Source organism: Myripristis murdjan, chromosome 2, assembly GCF_902150065.1.
Source record: "Myripristis murdjan chromosome 2, fMyrMur1.1, whole genome shotgun sequence".
NCBI lineage: Eukaryota > Metazoa > Chordata > Actinopteri > Holocentriformes > Holocentridae > Myripristis > Myripristis murdjan.
The window spans coordinates 12056222-12079212 of NC_043981.1; the positions used below are offsets into that span (position 1 = coordinate 12056222).

Consider the following 22991-nt stretch of genomic DNA (forward strand, 5'->3'; position numbering starts at 1 on the left):
GGTTTTTGGTGCAAATGATTGTGCAAATGTTTGACATTCAGCTGAGTGGTTACAGGCTAGCTTGACCCAATGAGTTGCCCCAGAATTGTTACATTTTTTATATTTAGTCATTACTCTCATTATGCTGTGGCAGTGTAGTCATTTAAATTAGTTTCTTAATTTTACTCAGTAGTTTTAAGAATGTCTTTGACTGTAATAGAAGTGGTTTCTCCATTTAAAGCCATGCCAGTTTCCACTTTGAATATAAAAATATTAGATGAAAAACAGATTTGCTTTGTTGTGTGTAAGTGCTGCTTCCCAAAATGCATCACACGAAATGAATGACACAGAGAATGACACACATATTTAAATATATAGATTTTTATGTACATATATTCATGTGGATGACTAGAAAAAGAAAAAAAAAACACTATTTTCTTACAAAGGAATGATTCTGCACAGTCATATTCCTAAGTTAAATAGTAATTTGATACAAAATTACCATAATAAATAAAACTCATCACGTTTTGTTTTTGTTTTTTTAATTCACACATACCAGTTGTACAAACAATAAATTACAAGTTCAGTGCTGTGTTTCTGTCATTCAGCGAAAGGGTCTTTTCCCACCGGAAAGAGTCCGAGTAGGGTGTACATGTGTGTGTTTTAAGTGTGTGTGTGTATGGTGCAAATATGTGTCTAAATGAGAGTGCGCATTTTCAAAAATGTGTGTATCTCTTTTTCCAAAAATGTATAGCTTGTATGAGTATGCAAACATGCATATGTGTTTGTTATGCAAATACTGTGTACAAGAGGTGTTTAAATGGAGTGTGTCTGTGTAAATGTGTTAGCATGTGTTTTCTGTGTAAATACGCTTGAATACTAACACATACATGAGAGATCTATTAATTGTATAAAAAAATATGTTTACACTTTCTTTTCTTTGTGTAAATCTGAGCGGGCGAGGGAGGAGAACATTTTGAGCACGGTGTGTAGATCCCAATCAAAAAGTACTTGCAAATATTTCGCATGCTTTCTTTCATCCTACATAGGTGCCAGATGGGTGGAGCTTGCCGCACAGGAAAATGTGGAGAGTTTAGACAATCACAGGAAGGTATTTGAAAGTCCATTTAGTATACTTTTCTGATACGGGCCATTTGCTGGCATAATCTGAATTGTTGATGTGGTAAACGCCGCCCATCTGGCAGGGAGGCAGGTTAAAACAGCTGCAGAAATGCTAAGAATTATTGGAAAGTACTACGTGTGCAAGGTCTGGTAGTGTCATCCTAATGAAATGAGGCAAGACGAGCGATGAGGGGGTCCTGAGAGAGAGAGAGACACAGAGAGAGAGATAGAGAGAGAGAGAAAGGTGGTGTGAATTGCATTAGGACATTTATGACTTGGGCTAGTTTCCCTCTTGCTGTCGTTGCGAGTATCCAGGGCACACATTGTCATACTAGCATTGTTTGTTTCCTAAACAGTTGACAGACAGACAGACAGACAGACAGACGATCTCGACGTGGACAGACACAGGAAACACAGGGCGACATAAACCTCCCAGCACCAGCACAGTGACTGATACATATGGAACTGAGGGTGGAGATCCAGAAAAAATAAAAAGGCGAAGATGCAGCAAAGGACAAAAAGTCTTTCACATATGTTTATGTGACATACGTGCTATAAACACAGGCGTGGGCACATCAATCACACGCACACACACACACACACACACACATCCAATGTCAAGCATTGCCCCAAACCTGTTTACATTTCATTAACCTCTGTAAAGGTTAGAGTGTCACTGTCACCTTGCCACTTTGTAAATCTTACAGTTGCAAGGTTTGTCCTCGGGAAGGCCACGGTACTCCGTCTTTTCACTTTACTGCCGCTTCTAATTCAAAGGCCATTATCAGCTTCAAGAACGCTCATTTGATTCTTGCGTCCTCATGGGAAAACGCACTTCCCAAGTTGCACTAGAGTGTGAGATGGACTGGCTGATCCCCAGCTGACTCTGTGTACCATAAACCATCGCGAGCGTCTGATGCTCTCACAACGAACGCTCGCGCTTCCCGTTTGTTCTCGTCAGCCAAGTCACCATCTGAGGTATCCTTGGTTGGCAAGTAAACATTTGGGACTTAATTGGTCCTGTGTCCTTGTGTTTTTTCTTTTTTTTTTTTTTTTTGTTTTGTTTGTTGTTTTGTTTTGGTAACGTAATGGGAACTAGTTTATGTTCAGCCTTATTCCCGCTGCTTGTCTTGCTTCCTGGTTTCCAGCCCAGACAGGAAGCTGGGCAGACCAGTCAAATAAGATAGGGCAGGGGTGGGGTGGGGGGGCGTGTGGGGTTGAGATGGGGGACGTGATTCAACACAAATGAGAGCGTGTATAATGAGTGCTTCCCATGGTTGGGGCTGTTGTCTGGGACACAAACAGGACAAAGGACAACACGGGGTGTGATTTCCAAAACCCCACAGTGATAAGAACATATGGAATAGCATAAAAAAACAACATGACACACACACACACCATTAAAGGGCAATACACACTAAGCGTCCAGGAATGGGAGTCAACGGCACAGACAATTAACTGTCCATGTGGAAATGACATGCGACTTAAGTTGTTAGCTATGCCAGGTCCTGGCAACTGTCACACCTATTTGCACATCATATGGAAAGTGTCCTCCATACTTTATGTCCTCTGTATAGCTATTACAATCCCAGGACATGTCTCTGGTGTACAGGGTCAAGGCAGGGAGGGGGTGAGAGGGCTCAGGCTGCATGCAGATCCATGCCGATCTGTCTCTGAGTCTCATGCGTGTCCTTTCCGCCCCCCTTTTGCCCACATTCATGGTCCTACTTTAAGTTCTACATCTCAAATGTACTGTCTCATTCAAGGTCCTACATCCAGCAGAGTTACAGATTATAATGTCTTTCTACGACGTGTTTGATCCCGTCACTCAGTCCGTCTGTCCGTCCGGCCGCCTCAACATTTCTTCACCAGACAGTGTTTGAAGGCGGAGGGGCGGGCGCCCAGCGTGCAGCCCTTGGACAGCTTCCCCTCCTGGTCCTTACACTGCACCGTCCGGCTCTGCCAGCCTGTGTCACAAGTCCTGGAGCAGGCCATCCAGGGCCCCGTTACCCACTGAGGCCCTGGGGTTGGGGTTGAGGGGCTGGGGGGTGTGGTCGGCACGGGAACGAGGACCGGGGCAGCGGAGGTGGACGTAGTGGTGCTGCTGGTGGTGGTGGTGCTTCTCGTCGTGGTTGAGACTGTCGTGCTGCTCAGCAAAGGGGCCAACTTCGGGTTCTGGACGACCGGAGGAGGCGGCGGCGGCTGCTGCGACGCCGTCCGACGGGGCATGAAAAAACTATAACGAACATCCAGGGGCTTCTTAGCATCTGTGGCCAGGATCTGGACCACCAGGGCCTCTTGTAAGGCCCCGGGGCCCATGCTGTGAAGCCACTCGTCCCTTTGGCTCCAGCCGCTGTAGTTGAGCACAGATCCATTGAGCGGGATGATTGTCTCTGAGGTGGAGATCATGAACTTGCCGTTGAGGAGGTATTCGCCGTTGGGCCTTCGGAGGGCGAGGTAGGCGGTGTAGCGCGTCTGGTCCTTGGCCTTGTGCTGGCGAACCTTGACGTGGGTGGAGCCCTCAGGGATCTTCACTACGTCTGTGTAGCCCTTACTGATCACCAGGAGAGAGACGAAAAAGAGAAGAGAGAACGGGTTCAGATTCGGTCATGTGTTGTTCTCACTGAAACTTGAGTTTTCTCATCAAAAAACAAACATCCAGAGAGATCAGAAGCAAGCAAAAGTGATTTTTTTTTATTACTATAACCAAATAAAAATCTGGACATGCACTTGATGCTTTCTCTTTACCTCTTCCTGGTGAAGTTGCCCACCACGCGGATGCAGCCCGTGCTGTCACCTCCACATATCCCACACTTGTCAAACTGGAGCTTGGAGCCGATGATGCCGTCACAGCCAGTTCGTACACATTTCCCTTTCACACACACCGAGCTGCTGTACGGACGACATTCTGTCCCGTCTACCACCTACAGGGGGACAAAGTCACAACATTCATTAGCATCGTCATAGTTACCGTTGTCACAAAACGCTGCATCTTTTTGCGTAACTCTGACAGGCAACAGTACATAGAGCTGCTTCAGTTGAAATGAAATCAAAATTAGATGCATGGTGCTAAAAAAGCCTCTCACTAACAGATGTGTCTTTAACCAATTCAAGAATTACTCATTCACATTCTTGACCATTTGTATAACTGCTGTGTCGTAAGGATTGCGAGCCAAATATTACCGTACCACTTGTGTTTTGGCCTCAAGCTCGACTAAAACTCACCCTTTGAGAGAAAACGACATAGTATCCTGTTCCTTTGGCCCTGCACGTCAGCTTGCACACATCTTTAGGGAGGACGCCGGCGAACTTGGGCACCCATTCCACAAAGGTCTTCACCCCCTTGGGATCTGTCTGGGGACCGTTGCGCACCTCACACTGCTCCTGGCGGAAAGTTTTATCTGCAGAAAAGTCCCATCGAGAGTTTAGAGGTAAAACAATGTTTATTTTGTATGATGAATAATTTACATATATAGGTACGGTGGCCGAGAACCGCCATCACTGCAAATAAAAAAAACGATGCAAATAAAAAAAAAAGCTGCAAATAAAAAAGAAAAATGCTGCGTTGCAAATAAAAAAAGCAACGATCGCTGCAAATAAAAAAAAAATGCTGCAAATAAAAAAGGAAAACGCTGCAAATAAAAAAGAAAAACGCTGCGTTGCAAATAAAAAAGCAACGATCGCTGCAAATAAAAAAGCAACGATCGCTGCAAATAAAAAAAAAATGCTGCAAATAAAAAAGAAAAACGCTGCGTTGCAAATAAAAAAAGCAACGATGGCTGCAAATACAAAAAAACCCGCTGCAAATAAAAAAGGAAAACGCTGCGTTGCAAATAAAAAAGCAACGATCGCTGCAAATAAAAAAAATGTTGCAAATAAAAAAGAAAAACGCTGCGTTGCAAATAAAAAAAGCAACGATCGCTGCAAATAAAAAAAAACGCTGCAAATAAAAAAGGAAAATGCTGTGTTGCAAATAAAAAAAAGCAAGGATGCAAACAAAAAAGCCCAAACGGATTTTTCATGGCAGATTTTTTATATTTGTTATATTTAAGCAATAAGCCCCGAAAAGCCGTGGGTTACAGTGATTTTACAACGGCTGAGGGGCGTTCTAAAATGTAAAATCGCCGTTGGAAAATCACTAACTCGCAGTTCTCGGCCACCGTATATAGCTCATGGGACGACTATTAGTTTTGAGAATGCTGAAGCAAAACCAAACTGTATAATTTCAAAAGCACATGCGTGCCCAATTCCTGGAAACTTGAGACAAAAGGAGCTGTGATATGTAGTAGTGGGTGTGTGTGCATGAGTCCCAGCATCTGTCATACTCACTCGATGGCGGGCATGGCGTGACGCTGCACGACCGATAGATGGCTCTCTTGCCCGTGCAGTAGCGCCCGTTGTTGCGCGGCGGCGGATTGTTGCACAGACGCTGGGCGAACTGCACGCCGCCTCCGCACGATCGAGAGCAGGAACCCCAAGGACCCCACGAACTCCAGCTGCCATGGTTGGACGCCTGGGAGAGGGGGGAGAGGAGAGAGGGAAGATAAAAGCAGGAGGAGAGAGAGACGAGAGACAGAGAGAGAGAGAAAGAGATCAGAGAGGAGAGAGGGAGGGGGATGAGAGACAATTAGCGCTTATCAGGCATGTTGGAAGTCAGATTGGTTGCCGGCCAAGCCACGTGTCGCGAGGAAACCCCTCTGGAGAGAGATTTGTGATAAAGACAAACTATGCGAGCATTGTGGTGTGGAAGAGAGACAGAGAGAGAGAGAGAGAGAGAGAGGAATGAGGCCATCCGCATGTGATAAAAACTGCGTGTGATGAAAACGAGAGTCACCAAAATCATGTTCAAAGCCGCTCCTCAGGACGCTGACAGCACTAAGCTCACATGCTTCCCCCGAGGCACAAAACCCTGATGCACTTCTGATGTGAAGATGCATATTTCTGTGTTTTTCCAACCAATGGTGCATGAGTCACCAGTGATAAAATGACTGGAGAAATAGCACTTAACTTTTTATGAGCGACAGAAAATTCTATAATCTTTCAAAAGTTCTGCAAAAGCTTCTTTGGGTCATTTTTTTCCCCATATAAATGCATAACTTAGCACCATTATTTAGTTTTAATAGTCGTTTAGCCACTTCTTTCCATGGCTAAAGCTGCTTAATATGTAGTTATGCTACAAGAAGCATATGGAAATTCAAAGATTTTTTTTAAGTCTGGTTGAGGTGCCGTCGAAACTCGGAGGCTTCACATTTCTCGGAGCAGTAAAGCGGTCGTCATACAAGGCGGCGGAAACGAAGCGAGTCAGAAGTTGGGCTGACTCCACACACACACACACACACACTCGTCTGCCAAGGATCCAGTCACACTCTTCAAATGTCATGTGACAAATAAACACAAAGAAAATATTCTTTCAGTCGTTCCCCTCCTTTGAATTTCTCTCCCCTCTCTCTCCCTCACACACACACACTCTCTCTGTCAACAGCCTGCCAAAAACACACTTGGACCTTTAACTCATTAAGGCCAAACTGGATTTAGGACATCAGAGCAAATAACTCAAATCATCAGTGGTACAAATAAATCGGACCACACAATAATGGATATCCCATGACATTTTTTCCTCTTGATGTGTGCATCTCCTTCATCTCCTTCTTTCTTTCCTGTTTTTTTTTTTTTTTTAAATCTAAACTACATTCCTCCACATCTTTGTCCATCTCTTTCTCTCTTCCAAAGACGAGCCTGTGCATTGTCGTGTTTGCTTTGCACTTAAAATGTCACTTTTTGAACTATAAAAAGGGCTCTAACAAGAACTGGGTAATTTAAGAAAAAAGGGAGCTATTTTTGATTTTCTCTCCGAGATTGTCCTTTTAAATCTTCCTCCCTCCTACCCTCATATCCTCCGTGCATCCGTCCATCCCTCTTACCGAGTAGTGCCTCTTGCGGGTCTTGTCCACACACTTTCCCTGCAGGCAGATGCGTCCCTTGCCGCAGGGTGTGCCCTCCACGGCTGGCAGCTTCTTGGTCAAACACACCATCTGTCCCTGGCGAATGACGGCACACCACAGCCGTGCGCATACATCCATCCCGGGGCACACCGTGTACTCCGGGCCGAAGGCCAGGCGACACTGACGGACGGCGTCATAGCTCTGTCCCGGGAGCTCCTCGGGGCCCAGCAGGGGTTGGCGAGGAGGGTCCAGGAGACACTCAGCTATGGCAGGATGGAGAAGAGAGCAGGATGTTCAGATGAGTTTATATGCCAGTCTAGATTAGTCTGTTACTCAGCGTGTCCCGGGACGGCCAACCATGTGCCATGGAGGGCTGAGAGTTTGCAGATTTGAAGATGAATGTGTGCTCTGCAGTGGAACCGCCTTCTCTCATCTTAAGCTGAAATAAAACACGCAGGCACATGTTTGCCTATCTCAGGTGTATGCAAATATATTTCAACCTATTGCCAAATTGGCTTCAAACTGACCTGTAACTCACAAAAAAAAAAAAAAAAAAAAAAACCTGGCAGAACAGCAGCAGACATTCTGACGCCTGAAACGATTTCGTTGGCACATGAATTATGCCAAAACCAGTGGAGCTACATCGCAAAATGTCAACCAACAATGCTAATCTGGCATTCATGAATGAGACCAATTAATGGAACTAGGCAAGTGTGGCTCGTCTTGGATAAAGATCACATCTCTTGCCCAGGCAATCGTCTATTTCCTGCCTGCAGGGAAAACTCTCTCTTCTCCAGCCAGTATCTGATTTGCAAATGGGACTGGGCTGGTGGGTAAATACCTTAATTATTACGAAGAAACAGATCATTTGTGTAGCTAATCTGCATTAGTCAATCGTGGTGAGTGACAGGTATGACGGGGGAAAAAACAACGCTGTCAGGTCGGATTCAAACATGTCATTTGTAGATGGGAATGTATAAATCTGATGCCCCACCGTTGCCGTCGTCGAAGAAGTCGGTGATGGTTGCTGAGGTGCAGCGGCTCCAGGGTTTGGAGGCGTCGATGGAGGTCAGGATGGAGGACATGAGCCTCTTGTCGCTGCTGGCGCCGAAGCGCTCCTCGCAGAACTTGGAGTCGTCGTGGGACAAACCCAGCAGGTGACCTGGGACAGAGACAGAGGGACAGGACACTGGACTGAGAGGTTACAGGTACAAGACATAGGGAGAAAGACAGCTTACATACAGAACGAGCTGAAGACGATTAGCATTCATGTCAAATCAAAAGCACAAAATAAGAAACAAACGAGGCAATCTTTAAGTCCATGCACAATGTACAACAACTTCTGTCCATATGTAAATAAATGTAGGTTTTTTTTTCTCAGTTTTTTCATTGTGAGGCAAGAATGAGACTAAATGAAAGAGAAAAACAGGGAGAGAGAAAGAGCCAGTTGCAGGAATGAGAGAAAAAGCAAATGAAGGCACAAAAAGGACTGAAGACAGACACTGAGGGAGACAGAGAGAAGTAGAGCGTGAGGTAGAAAGAGAGAAAGAGAAAAATGATAGGAGCTGTCACGGTCTTGGGCATCTATCACGCGGCAAGAATGAGCAAAGAAAACAAACACGGGGCGCTCAGGTATCGCCGTACGGCATCAGACAACACCGTGTCAACAGTGACGACGAGCTGAGGGCGTGAAGGGCAAGCCCCGGCATGCGTGTGTCAGCGTTTGTTTGCAGGTGTGTGTGTGTGTGTGTGTACCCGTGCCTACCGATCTCGTGCGCGACGGTGAACGCGGCGTGAAGCCCGTCGTCCTCGATGACGGCACAGCTTCTCTCCGGAGAGCAGATGGTGCCCACGTCCGCCATGCCCAGGGTGTCGCAGGAGTGGTGGCCACAGAGGTCCTGAGCAGAGGAAACAGCCACAGTTAGCGGCCGAGTCGCTCTTACAGAAAGCCGTTTGAGGTCTCAACCGGCCAAACGGAGAAAAACCAACACTAAATAAAACAAACTAAGAAGACGAATTGCACAGTAAGTCAAACACACAACTGTTAATCTCTTTTCAGCAAAAATATCCATCTTAAACTAGTGATTATGAGTGTAAACAATAGCCTTTTTTTACAATTAGTGAGAGTCACTGGATTTCTTTTCTTTATCATGGTGAGTTGGCAATAAATCTTCCCTACCTATTTCTTTGAAAGCACCGTAATAACAAACATAAGAAAGGCTTCACATCTGCGTAAGTACTGGGATTACTGTCTGCCCTCTCTATCAAACACACGGCAAAAATATCGGCTCTATAAAGTCGTTTAAATTAGGAAGACGCCTTGAAATCTCACTTCAAGCGACTGAAGTGAGGTCATTTGCAGTTTACCAGTGCCAATCAGCTTATATTTCAAAAGTTTTATGAAATCAGGTGACATTATCTTGATAGAAGCAAAGCGCTCCATTTTAGGATCCAGGCACCTGTTTCGAGAAAATTAGCCAACGCAGTGTAAAAGGAAACGACTTGTTAAATGCACCTTGTCGCGGCGCTGTGCCAGAGATTTTTACTTTGACGCAGCGCCTTGTTCCCGCGGGCAACACTTTAAATAATAAACCACTGATACTGTCAGTCGTGGTTTTGAAAATGGATGGATATTTGCCCCCTGGGAATCTTTGGTAATGCGCCTTTATCTCTTCATCAAAGACAACGGTTGTAACAACTGTCCCCGTTTCCTCAGGCGGGGCGGGGAAATGAAAAGCTCGATTTTAATAAAAGGATCCTCAGCTATCATGCTCCTTCTTGTTCAGCCCGCTACATTCCTTCGCCTGGGATTTGTGGGCTGCTCTTTTTGCTTGCCGTCTCGGATCCCCGTCTGCCTGTCTGCTTTTTTTTATTTTCAAAAACATGTTTCCATCTCAGCTGTGACTCTGCCCTCACTGCGCCAGACATCAGGACCACCTGTGCTTCATACAGAACAGACTGGTGATGACAAACAAACGCTGTGATCCCTTATTGAAATTAACTCATTAACCGAATCATTCATTCCATTACTAATCTTGAAGGGGAGACGGTGTAATCATGATCTCTTAGTGCAAAGGCAAGTGCAACTGAATGCAAGGAAACTGTCATAATATCAAAATTTTCATTAATTTTTTACTCAGTTAAAGAAATTACTCAGGTCAGGAGTGAACGCTCATGACCTGAATAGCACAGGGGGTCTGAGGTCAGCTGTGTGTCCGGCTTCAGCTCAGCAAGCGAAAAATAGTTCCATATTTTCACTCCTGGCATCAGTTTCGACAATCGGTTTTTGGACGGGGAAGGTGTCTGACGTCAAACTGTTGGAAGCGGCCGCCGTGTGTTTGATTCCTTTTGAATTTTGATTAGAGCCGGACTGCAGCTGTCCGCTCCACTCCCCTTCCTCCTCCTTTTTCACGGCTCCAGTCTGTGTGTGCACGAGCTCCCTGGAAGTGACGCTGATATGGAGTTTCACAGCTTAATAGAGTCATTTGGTGAGAGTGTGATCACTGAGAGGCTCCTAACATGACACGCTGGGTAAAGTCAGCATCATCCTGTCTCTCATTGGCTGCTCTTCCTTTCACTCTCTCTGTTTTCCTTCCCATCTCACCCGTTCTCTCGCCCTTTTTTTTTTATTATTCTCATTTATTCTCTCTTCCAAAGCCTCTCCCTGTTTCATTCTTCTCTCTCTCTCTCTCTCTTTCTCTCTCTCTCTCATACTGTATATTGATCTGTGCGCTGACTCCCACACGTATCTATGCAGATGAGGCCTCAGGGTGCTCTGGATACCCCAGCTGTGCACCGAGATCAATCACTCAATCACAACATTAACCCCCCCGGGGCGCAAACACACAGTCGTGATGTGCGCCGGCGCCCACATACATGTGCACACACACACACACACACACAGTCAATGGAAAAAGAACACGTTTGTAATGTATGTGTGCATTCAAGTGCCCACACACACAGATGCATCCAGCCACAAACATTTATGCTTGTACATACATTCAATCGGGGAAAACACACTCACACACACACACTCACACATACACACACACACACGTCCCGTGGAGAGGATGAATCGTCATGTTAAGCGGTGCTGACAGGCCTGCTGGGTAGTGTGTGAGAGGCTCTCTGGGGAGGGTGTTTACCCGTTCCGGGCGAATCAGTTTGGAACAAACCACCTTGTGTTCTCCCCTCACACACATTACTGGCTGGGCAGAGCGACCTTACACACACACACACACACACACACAAACACACACACGCAGACATCATGGAGACATACACAAATACATGAACATGCACATGCCCTCACAAATAAATTATAAACAACATAAACAACTGCACACTATCAGACATACATGCATACAGGCACACACTGGTGCACACACACACACACACACACACACACACACACGGACACGCGCGCTCAGTGTCCAGGAAGGGAAAGCCTGCTTTTGCCAAATGACTGCAGGACACACACCAGCAAAACAAAGGGCAAGTCAAATACACTCACTACATGGATGACTGGTGTGAGCCAACTCCAGGCTGGACTTTCTTTTTTTTCTGTGCGCAGACGAGCCTGAAAACCGCTGAAGGAAGGCTGTTTGTTTTGAGTCGGACGCAGACAGTGATAGAATGCACAGAGAAGCATGTTTGCCTTTATATTTTGTCTGTTTCTTTTTGCCCTTTTCCCACACTCTTTCACCCGAAACTTTCTATACCCCTCCTTCCATTTCATTTATTTTTTTCGACCCCTCCCAGGCGCTATCATGACAGCGCTGTTTTTGTTCCACTTCCTCTCTTTTATACAACGATTTCCTTGAGACAACAGTACAGCAGGAAATATATGTGCGAAAAGTGGCAAAATGAGAATCTCCCTTTAGAAATCCGAGTAGTGTCAAAAAGGCTGAAATGTGATTTGAAAAAAATCACGTCCCTGTCTACATTATTCTCTTCCTCTGTTTCTCCCCTCTCTCTCTCTCATAAGTTCATTCTCGACTTTGTTTTCATCCAGAGGCCTCTCACAGACAGACGAGAAAAGGTGGGAGGGAGAGGAAGAGAAATAAGTTCAGGAATCAGACGCTGGGGGGAAGGGATGGGAGGAAATTAAAGGGAAGAATGAAGGAAACAAGGAGTTACAGAAATGTTGGGAGAAATAACACGAGAACAGGTGGCCAGCTGGCTGTGGAGACCAGGACACGACCAGCGCGTGTGTGTGTGTGTGTGTGTGTGTATGATCATTCAGGAGTATGCACCCTCATTGTGTTACAAAACCACCAGCAATTTGAGTCGAAGCTTGTGTTAACCACACACACATACACACAAAATATCCCTCATCTGCTGATGAACTTGAATGTAAAGAAAACAATCTGCAGACTGACTGCAATAATTGTGCTCATCAACATGCAGCTGGACCAGCTCTCCACCAATGAGTGGACAGAGTCAAAGCGATGCAAGGTGTGGTGAAAAAAAAGGGTGGCAGGTGAAGTTTTGAAATTTCCCCACTTATAGTTGAATAAAAAAACAAAACAAAAAAACGCTTTCTGCTTCTGTTTGGGGAGTTTGGATAGTTGTGTTGTTTTCATGATTTGCTGTGCAGAAACTCAGCTGTGAATTGTTTAGCTGCCTCCTCCTGAACACAATTCATACCTCACTCCGATTACTCAAAACTGCAGTTTGCACGCACTTTCCAATAATCATGTTTCTCCAGTAGAAATGTAGTTGTGTTACCCAGATATCTCTTAACCCTTTGGCGCATAGCGGTCACTACAGTGGACAGCTGTTTTAAAGTCATTTCTCCTAAATGCAATGGTTTCTATGGTGGAATTGCATATCAGCTGATAGAAATGCTCTCTGCTGCTCCCCTCCATTGAGGTTTATGCAGAGACTGTCAATTCTTGTTGCTGAAAACATATTAATACTAGTATCATGACATGGTAATACCAGTCCTGCATCCTTAAAGAAGTATGGAGACTCACAAAAGTGTTCATGCCCGAAGAAGAGTAAAAACACATAAGAAAAAAAATCTTGACTCAGGCTTTCACAATTCATGCATCAAAGGGTTAATCCCTTCCTGTGATTATGAAAACTGTCTTTTTTTGTTTGCCTGGCATTCAAGAAATCAGGTAACTGCCCATACGTGGCGAATGAATGCCGAGTTTTGTCATCCACTGGCTGCTTTGCTCCTCACATTCGCCCCCACGAGACCCCGTGCGAAGCGAGGATAATTCTGTTCTTTAACGAAAACTCATCTGAAGTCATGCATTCTGTAAGCTGCCGGTGAAATCGCTTAATTAGGAAGATCGCTTTTGGCCAGCCGAACTGTTTGGACTGTGTTATTTCGCATCTGAGCACCGACTTTGCCTGGAGACGCGAATTGGCCATTCTCGAAGGAAACGTAAGTCCATGATTGCAAACAGGAGTGTAATTCACAGTCACTCACTTATCACACTGTGTAGAGGGTGAAGCAGGCTTATGCGTTGTTAACAGGCAGCCTTGCTCCCCAGCATGTAGCGTACGTCGACAGACTGAGGGTCAAGAGTTTGAGATCCAGTTGCTTTCCGCAGGTTGTCACCATGCGCAAGACAAAATATAGCATGTGTGAAATATGGAGAACAGTTAAAACAAATAGAGAAACTCATCCAGAGGGAGGCAAAGGGTGGGAACGGCACACTTTACTGTACAAACACACACACACACACACACATGCCTGTACTGTATATCCACATTCCCATGTGCGCAGGCAGGCACCCACACACTGATAAACAGGCAGACAGCAGAGATGCATGATCACACACACATGTTAATGCTAAACTCAAGGGGGAAGGATGGAAGGAGAGGAGAGGGGGAGACAAAAGCACAGGAAAGGGAGGAGAGCACACTATAGCTGATCCGTCACGCCAAAATATACACGTGTGCACATGTTCCCATGTCTACTGTATGAGAGTGTGTGACATGAATAAATATTACACACATGTGGAGACGGCAGAAGAAATGGACTGTGGATCGGCACATGTTGTGTCTACATCAATGTGTGTGTGTTACATCAATCATCATTACATAAGGGCCTTCTCAGTGTTTTTGCAAATTGGAAATCTTGGGTGTTTAGGCCGATGCTCTTATCCAAAGTGCAAGCGAGACTTTGGGCAAACTCCTTTTCAGTTCACTCAGATCAGGAGGTGTAATTCCTTAAAAATTCAAAGCTGGTAAACAAGGATCTGTTGACTCTTCTCTTGACAACAAAACAAAAGGAACGACCTTCCCACTCCACTGAGAATAGCAGGGAACCGCCCCTTTCTTCCTAGACTTCTTCATACCCCCTCTGCTTTACTCACTCATAACTACCTCTCTCCTTTGCATTTGTTTTATCTCCTTATTGAGCAATGCACTCTTGCATGATAACAGGAATACTGTAAGGGTACCATGACCCTTCTGACCCTTGACCTCCACTTGTGCATTTGTTGTACGTTGCTTAGAAGTGTTTCATAAACACCTAAAAATGTACTATGTAAAGAAACTAAAAACCACGTCTCTAACCCGATTACGGATACTCTCAGTGACTTGAGAGTGAACTGACCTCGACCCTGGTGGAAAGTCAACATTGAAATATCATCACAGTTACCTGCCAGCAATGCCTGTTCAAATATTTGAAGTATTACTGCATTAAGCAAATGTGAAAATGAAAAAAATAATAACATGAACACACAAAGTGCGTGTCCATATCTCCAGATCTCTCTGTTTGTCTTTGTCTGTTTTACAGTAGGGCTTTGTCCACTGTCCCAGCTCACAATAAGTAGGCACAGCCATGCATTGGACTGCCATGACGTAACATTTAATGCTCCTGCATACACTTGCACATGCACACACAGGCACGCATGCATGCACACACACACACACACACACACACACACACACACACACACACACACACACACACACACATACTCAGTGCAGCTCCTTCAATGTGTCTGTTGTTTTGTTCTGGTGCTGGTATGTGTGGAACCGGGTGACACCACCACACGGGTCATCTCACTGCTGTGGATGCGGGGTTGCTGGTGCTGGAGTAATTGGACTCGACCACAAAGAGATGAGTTCCCTCCAACTCTGTGCTCTCCTCCCCTCCCTCCCCCTCCATCTGCGAACAATGAGCTGGTCTGACTTTACAGGCATGAAGTCTTGAATGAGCTTCAGTTCTAGTTCAGCGGTCTACAATAATCATGATGTACTTCACAGTCGGTCCACCACAGAGACGAAAAATGAGCGGAATACAGTTTCGGCTTAACTGTGATCGCTCTGCTATAACGTTTTGCGTTCAGTGCAGTGGAATGATAGAAAAAAAAAACATTTGTTGTAACATCTAAACCCCCTGTCAGTCAAAACTCTTGATTTTTTGCGCTATAAACACATCACGTTTTCTAGGCAAAATGAAACAAGCAATGAAACAGCTGAGCCAAATAAAGCTGTTTCCTGACTGGCATTCCCTAAGTGAAACTCGAGTGGGTTTATTCTGTTTCTGTAATTAAGAGTTTTGTACCAAAATGTGAAAAATGTCCCACTGACTCTTATTACTCTGGACAATGTGTCAAGAGTACAGTTTTTATGAGCGCTTACAAAATTATCTGCAGCAAACCTCACTACATTGTAAAGAATAGTAAGTGACAGGTCTTTGGCCGGTGATATGAATACTTACGTGTGCAGAATGAAATCTATACATACAAGATGTTTATGGCAAGGTAAAGCTGTTCTTTCTGAAATAGGTCTTAGGTAGGATGCATGCCATAGATATCTGGATATCTTTAACAAAGAGCAATGTGTGTCCACACTTCATATTCTGAAATGTTTCCTCAGAATACATCTGGCGCAGTGTGAGTGAGGACACAGATTCCCAGAGAATAGGACTTTCAGATGAAGAACGTGCCCTTTCAATTTCTACTTCACTGAAAAAGACAAAGCAGGTCTATTTTCCTCCAGTGTTTGAAAGTAAACAGGCCTGTTTGTCTGTCCATGAGACAGGCAGACAAAAGCAGCTTCAACAATCGAGATCCTGATAATGGCCTTTAATAGCCACAAAGCTCAAAGGTCAAAGTTCAAGAAAGGCAATGGCTGCTTTCCAGACTTCAACCTTCAACTTATTTCAGGTCGTGACCTTAGGGCTGAATGCGCACTACAACATGCTGATCAGATTTAACTGCAATTAGACTGATCTGTCCTGCACAATTCAGTCAGACATGGATCAACAACCCACCTCAGAGTGTTGTTCAAAGATTTATGTCATGTTAGTCCACATGTTAGCTACCTTATTAACACCATGGAGGACAGGGGACCTCCAGTGCCAGCTTTATCCATAGTCCATAGCTTCACACATCCATAGTCATTATTATACACTGCTTGTTTGGTAGAATCACCTGACTTTTCTATGAAATAGGCCTGTGACAAGTGACACCTGTGACCTCTTGTTGACCTTGCCTTAAAAATACACAGCATCAGTATAGGAGAGATGTGAGAGACATTCAGAGGACAGTTTTAAGAATGATGCTTAAGACCAAAGCCCAACATGGATTGTATAAAAGGCATTGAAACTCAATAGTAGGAAGCTAAGTGGAAATGGAAAAACAATGACGCCAGTGCCAGGGCAAGGATGAGTATCTGAACAGGCTCAAAGCCAGAGTAGAACAGACAAAAAAATACACACCACACTGCCTGTCAGGTCCCATTACAGTCTGCTGTCCATTTACTCTCCGCCTTCCCCTCCCGCCCTGCCTTTGTCAGGGTGAAGTATCTGGATAACTGCCTCTGTGCCCGCTGTGCCCAACCTCCCCTGAGCATGGCACCGGCTACTTCCTGGGAAGTTTCAGTCTTGCAGTCATGCAGGTGTAGCGGCCACAGGGTTAGCGAGAAACCATGAGGTGGCTGGCACACAGGAACTGCGCCACTTTGCCAACCTGCTAACCTCAGGTATGCACAACTGGCGTTGGTGCCAATGCATGGTGGTGCCAACTTGGCGCCGGCCCCAGGAGATCTGAGGTAATACCCCTGGTGCTGGCTTCCCCTCAGCCACGACAAGACCTTGCATGACTTGAACACACCACAATCCAAGGCGAGCTATCTGACACGTCAACCGGAGCTCACCACAATGAAGCCACACCAAAAGGGGTGAAAAATGCATGGAGATCTGCTGCTGCCCTGTGGCTTCAGAGCAGCGAGTCAGGGAAGCAGGAAGGATGAGGGAGGAGAGCAGAGAAAAGGATGGTGAAAGAAGGGATAAATGTATGTGGTCTAGGTAAATGTATGGCTTCTAACTGGGTGGATGTGTTTGTTTTTCTGACAGCTCCCAGCTCCTGCTGTCAGATGCTGGAAAGTAACAGGGTAAAAATGTGCAGACTAGAGTGATGAAAAAAAAGACAGAGACAGAGGGGAGGTACCAGCCTGGGATAACTACTTAATTAACTGCAGTTTCAAGAGGTTTTGGTGATATTTCTGAAAAGCACCCGGCAGCTGATTTCAGCTTCGTCCTCCTACCCTGGGAAGAATGTGAGTGCATGCTGCGGCCACACGCCTCAGATCTCACACACACTCAGAGGCTTTGGGTTGTCGGAGAACTGGGAGGGGGAGGCAGGAGACAGAGCAGCCTGCCTAGAAAAACACCAGGCGCAGGAAATACAGTTTTTATGGCTGTTTCACAGACACCGCGCCGCATTACACATGCAAGAATCAGCAGAAAGACATGAGGAGGCAAAGGTGGATGAATCAAATACAAACAGGACATGGACAAAGAAAAATGTGGGAAGAAGTAAGCAAGAACACAAATGGAGACTTACAGCCAAGGCTATTGTAAAATAAACACACATGGTTACTTTACACAGGCTATAAATGATATGCATATTATGTAAACACACACCTGTGCAACAGTTAACTCAGATGATATTGGTGGGATGTTATAACACACAAACACACATGTGACAACAGTTGACCAAAAATCAGTACCACCAACTGAGGCTGATAATGAATAATACGTTGTTGGGAGCAGTTTGATAGGTGGAGAAAATATTCATTTAAAAAAAATAATCATTTATTGAACCTGTGTTCCTTATATTTATTTATTTATTACCGTGGCGTTAATTCAGTACAGGAATAACAAACCACTAAAGAAGCTGTTGCAGTCAACCATGCTGCCGCCGCGTGCACTGTCAAAACAAAAACAAACCATGGCGCTCCTCCCCTGCCTTGGCATCACACCGGGCCGCTATGCAGCGCCTCCTCCCAGTGTGTGGGACTGGAGAGAGGCGGACCTGGCGCCCGGCGCGCCTGCCAGCCAGGTGAGAGGAGGAGTGGACAGGAGGTGCGGAAAGACGGAGTCAGGAAAGTTTGTTTACCTGCCTGGTGAAGAGGATGGCGGCGTCGTGGTGATGCTGGTGGTCGTCGTCCAGCGGGTTCTGCTGGTTCTGCCACTTGCAGAAGCTCTTGAGCGTGGCCGCCGCGTTCTTGGACACCTCGAGCCCCTTCTCCTTCTCCGTGATCGTGGTCACCTTCACCACCGACAGCCGGATGGGGTTCTCGATGCTGGCATGCCCGTACAACTTGGAGGCAATAGAGGCCAGCGTGAGCAGGTAGTGGTGCAGGTCCTTGCCGTACTTTTTGGTCATGGAGTCGTCCGCCACCAGAAGCAGCTCCACGTGTCTGGCGCGGGACACCGACCTCTTGCGCCGCTTGCCGGTCGCCAAAGTGGTGGCTTTGGCGAACCGGCTCCACCAACCCCTCCCTTGCGCGCCGTCGTGCTCCTCCTCTGTTAGCGTGACCCCCTGCCTCCTCCGTTTATTACCCCTTCCGCGACCTCTCCGCCGGCGCTTCCCTGCGGCATCCCTGCGTCCCCTGCGCCCATCGCGCGTCCCGCAGCTCTCGCGCCCCTCGCGCATGGCCTCGAAGCTGAAGCTCTCACGCGTGAACAAGTGGAGCGCGCTCTCCGCGTCCTTGTCCTGCAGGGCGCGCACGTCGTGCTCGTGTCCCTTCGCCCTGATGATCGGCGTGATCGTGTATCGCGCGTGTTCCACGGCGAAGAAGCCCTCGAGACCCCCGCCGCAGAGGTTGAAGACGGCCAGGGACTCGGGGTTGGAGTCCACTGTCCCCCGGTAGACGCACTCCCGGTGCAGAGGCGCAGGGCTCTTCCCCATCACCGCAAGCACATACTGGGGGCTGAAGTGATGCGACAGCAGCGCTTCGTCCCTCTCCATGTCCAGCTGAAAGCGGCTCCCATCCAGGTACACTAGGTAGCCCACCTTCCCTCCCCCGTGGTAAATCCGGTCAATGGTTCGCACGACCCCCTCTGTCCTCCGGGCAGGTGTGAGAAGCGACCCGTTGGCAGGTGGAGGAGGAAAGAAATCCTGGAAAGTGGATAGCCCGGCTCCCTGATCCAACTTGACGACGCACAACAACAGTAGCCGAAACCACAGCATGCCCCCGGCCAGAGCACCAAAGAGCCGCACCATTGTTCATTCCAGCGCGAAAAACATCTATATCCCCTTTAAAACAACCAAGTCGGAGAAACAACTTTGCGTGCAGTGTGCTCCACCGAAAAGCGCATCCTCCCGGTGTCCAAACCCCCCATGAAAAGTATTGCAACAAACATCCGAGTCGACAAAAGCATTTGCAGAAAAATGGAAAAATGAAAGAAGAAAAAGCAGCAGCAGAGAGAGAAAGACAGAGAAAAGAGCAGAGGGGGGAAACAGTGGTGCAGGCTTGAGAGCGGTGAGCTGAACTTGGAGAACAAAAACACAAAGTTTGCTCTTAATAGGACCCGGAGAGAAAAAGTCCTGCCCCCTTTGCGCTCAATCACCACTCCTCCATCTCTCTCTCTCTCTCTCTCTCTCTCTCTCTCTCTCTCTCTCACTCTCCCTCTCTCTCTCCCTCAAATCAAAGTAAAGTCAAGTGCTGGAGGAGAGAAACCCGAACAATGCTGTCACTAGAATATTTCCCATTGCCTCAGCAAAGGAGAGGGAGGCCCCTTATGCTTTGTGTGAGTGCACTTCAGTCTATTCACAAAGCCTCCAAATCATCTTGACAGAGAAAGAGACCTCCTGTAAAAAAAAAAAAAACGCCAGTTATTTCTCTCTGTCAAAGTGCCCTGGAGCAAGAACCTCCACCTGCCCATTCACTGTAAAGTTACTTGGAATAAAAGTGCTCACTAAATGCCTCAAGAACAATTGTTACATGAAGAATGACACCCCCCTTTCCCTCTGTCTTCTAGTCTATTTCAGGTAGTCACTGTTACATGTAAAAAGTTGCAGAACAAAATGCACTAACTTCCTAAACAGCCCAGTGCTGTAACTCCCAGGACCAACACCATTTATCTCAACTGGGAAACTGGCAACCCATTAAAAACTGGTCTGTTATTTTTACTCTTTGCCACTTTGACTCTTTTAATAATTGAAGGAGCAAGTCCAACAGACTTTGAGCAACTGGAAGGGAATAGATAATTTATGGCCACTCCAGAATAGGAACTAGGGAGTTCACCATTCCTGTGTGAGACTTTTAATGGTGTGTGTGTGTGTGTGTGAAAGAGAGAGAGAAAGAGAGAGAGAGCAGGAGATAGAGTCTGTGCATACAGTAGGTTCTGTAGTCCTGCACTTGTGTAAGAGAAAGAAAAAGTTTGTGTGTGTGTGTGTGTGGAAGCTGCAGGTGTGTGTGAGTATGTGTGGAGGTGTCTGGAACTGCCCTGGGAGCTGTCTTGACTATTTATTGTAGCTTAAGGGAAGTGTGTGTGGCGGTGCCAAAGGGATGTCGTACTTGTGTTTGGAGGGATTTAGCCATGCATACCTCACTGGAGCGCTCTCTCTCTCTCTCTCTCTCTCTCTCGCTCACTCTCACACACACACACACACACACACACACACTACTTACTCACAGGGCAGCAACTACAGGACAGTTTGTAGTGACTCTTAAGACTTCCAGGACTGTGCTCATTCACTCATGCTGAGTCACCTAATAGCTCTTACCAAGGACCAGAGATTCTCAACCTGGGGGTCGGGATCCCACAGGGGATTACAAGAAAATTAAGGGGGTCCTGGGATAATTTAAATGGTAGGAAAACACATATTTCTATTATACAAATTTACTATCTTGTCTATTTTTTGGGGGGGGATTTTTTCCTTCCTGTGAAGCACTGTATAGTTCTCAGTCTCCAGGCCTCCTCTGATAAATAATGTAATGAAACAGCCTGAAAAGGAAAAAACATTCTTTAAACTATTGACCATTTTACATATTTAGCCTGTGACTGGAGGTTGTGCAGAGGCATCGCTTCTTTTAAAGGGGCAAATGCCGAATCGATTGAGATCCACTGCCTTAGCACCATGGGAGATTTTACTGTGAGACTGTGTGTGAAGACGGAGGGCTCTCCTTGTGGGTGCTCACACTCACTCACACACACACACACACACACACACACACATAATTGGCCACCCCACGCAGAACTTGAGAACTCCAAGCTGCTATTACATTTCAACTATGCTGCGTCAAACGGGTGAGAGCCCATGTACTGTAGGCTCTCCAAAGCGCTGCACTAATCCAAAGCCCCACTACGTGACTGAAGCTGAGCAGTGTGTGTTGGTAGAGCGGGCTGGTGCAGGGATACAGCCAGTGGGAGTGAGTGTGTGTGTGTGTGTGTATGTGTGTGGGGGCGAGCATGGAAGTGCGGCCAAAACGGTACACCATGTGCTGCCACCGTAAAGCCTCGGCACCCCTCTCCAATCCCAGCGTGGTTCAATCCACACATGAAGCATCCCACACCACAACCGCCGACTCACACACATCCATCCTGCGCTGAAAAGAGCCTCCACAAAAAAACAAAACAAAACAAAAACATAACAAAGAAAAAATGTCACTTGACACCCCCCCACTGCCTCCCCTCGTTGAACATGGACATGTTGCGTGTGTGTAGTAACACTATCTTCACAGTGATGTAAGAGAGAGAGCCCTCATCTCCCACTGCCTGCTGATGTGTCAGCACTGATACACCCCCCTCACACACACACACACACACACACACACACACACACACACACACACATATACAGATGTCCAGATGGTGACCAATGCAGAGTGGATCCAGTGTCGGGGTGAACTTATGTCCAAAACACCCTGCTGTTATGCAACAAGAGGTGAAGATCCCCCCGATACTCTTTTTTCGTCTCTGTCCGGTGCCTCATCTCCAACCTCCCCCAGGCTGTTCTCCTTTTCAGCAAACTGTCAGGTGTATTACCTGCAGTAAAAGACACCCATAAAGACCGGGCAAACCAGAGCTGTGTGTGAGAGAGGATGTTTGCTCAGGACAGTGTAATGTCAGACGGTGTGTGTGTGTGTGAAAGAGACTGATTTTGGGTGATGCAGAGAGTATCCAGTGTCCTAAAGGATACAGGATATGTGTTTGTGTCAGAAGGAGATTGTTTGTCCTAGTATCGAGGAGAGGGAATCTCTGCCTAGTGGGGCTTAAGATGTTGATTTGTAGCAGTTCTGATGTATTATATAAATTCTGCACCTAATGATTTCCTACTGCAACAAGAAAAAAAAAATCTGGCAGACGAGATAACTTTTTCATATCATCTTCATAGAGTCTGTCTTATTATGCAAGGGAGTTTCCTGGTAGCATTTCTAGGACACATCCTAGTTAAGTTCCTAAGTTTGGCTAAATTTTAAGGGCACATGAAATGGTTCCTCTGCTGCGTAAGATGTTGTTCATGAGCATACGTCAAGCTGAAAACTTTGGTTGTGGCCTACATTAATATTACTTGCCTCGCACAGCCACGAGTTATCCTACCAGAAGTAGCCGAATGCCGCGGTCACGTCCTCATCAGATGGAGTGGAAGCTTTTGGGGCAGCTGTTTTGAAATGTCACAACTGGGACATTTTGTGTTAAATATAGAATACCAGTTTAACTGGCTTGATTGTAGGACTTGGTGG

At 46.3% G+C, this 22991-nt stretch overlaps 1 protein-coding gene across 1 annotated transcript; it reads right to left on the minus strand.

Moving 5' to 3' along the window:
- Positions 1-396: 396 nt before the first annotated feature.
- Positions 397-19769, minus strand: adamts5 (ADAM metallopeptidase with thrombospondin type 1 motif, 5 (aggrecanase-2)). The gene is made up of 8 exons (XM_030074349.1): positions 18416-19769; positions 8809-8941; positions 8038-8205; positions 7023-7306; positions 5431-5614; positions 4327-4502; positions 3850-4025; positions 397-3655 (listed from the first exon to the last, which is right to left on the minus strand). Exons 1-8 carry the CDS (start codon positions 19523-19525, stop codon positions 2956-2958), a joined length of 2931 nt encoding a protein of 976 aa, XP_029930209.1. The 5' UTR covers positions 19526-19769; the 3' UTR covers positions 397-2955.
- Between the last annotated feature and the right edge of the window lie 3222 nt (positions 19770-22991).

Coding starts and splice junctions, on each gene's coding strand:
- adamts5 (XM_030074349.1), bottom strand. CDS start 19,525: ATGGTGCGGCTCTTTGGTGCTCTGGCCGGGGGCATGCTGTGGTTTCGG. Junction 8,206..8,808: donor CACCGTCGCGCACGAGATCG/GTAGGCACGGGT, acceptor TCTCTGTCCCAG/GTCACCTGCTGGGTTTGTCC. Junction 7,307..8,037: donor CTTCTTCGACGACGGCAACG/GTGGGGCATCAG, acceptor ATCCTGCCATAG/CTGAGTGTCTCCTGGACCCT.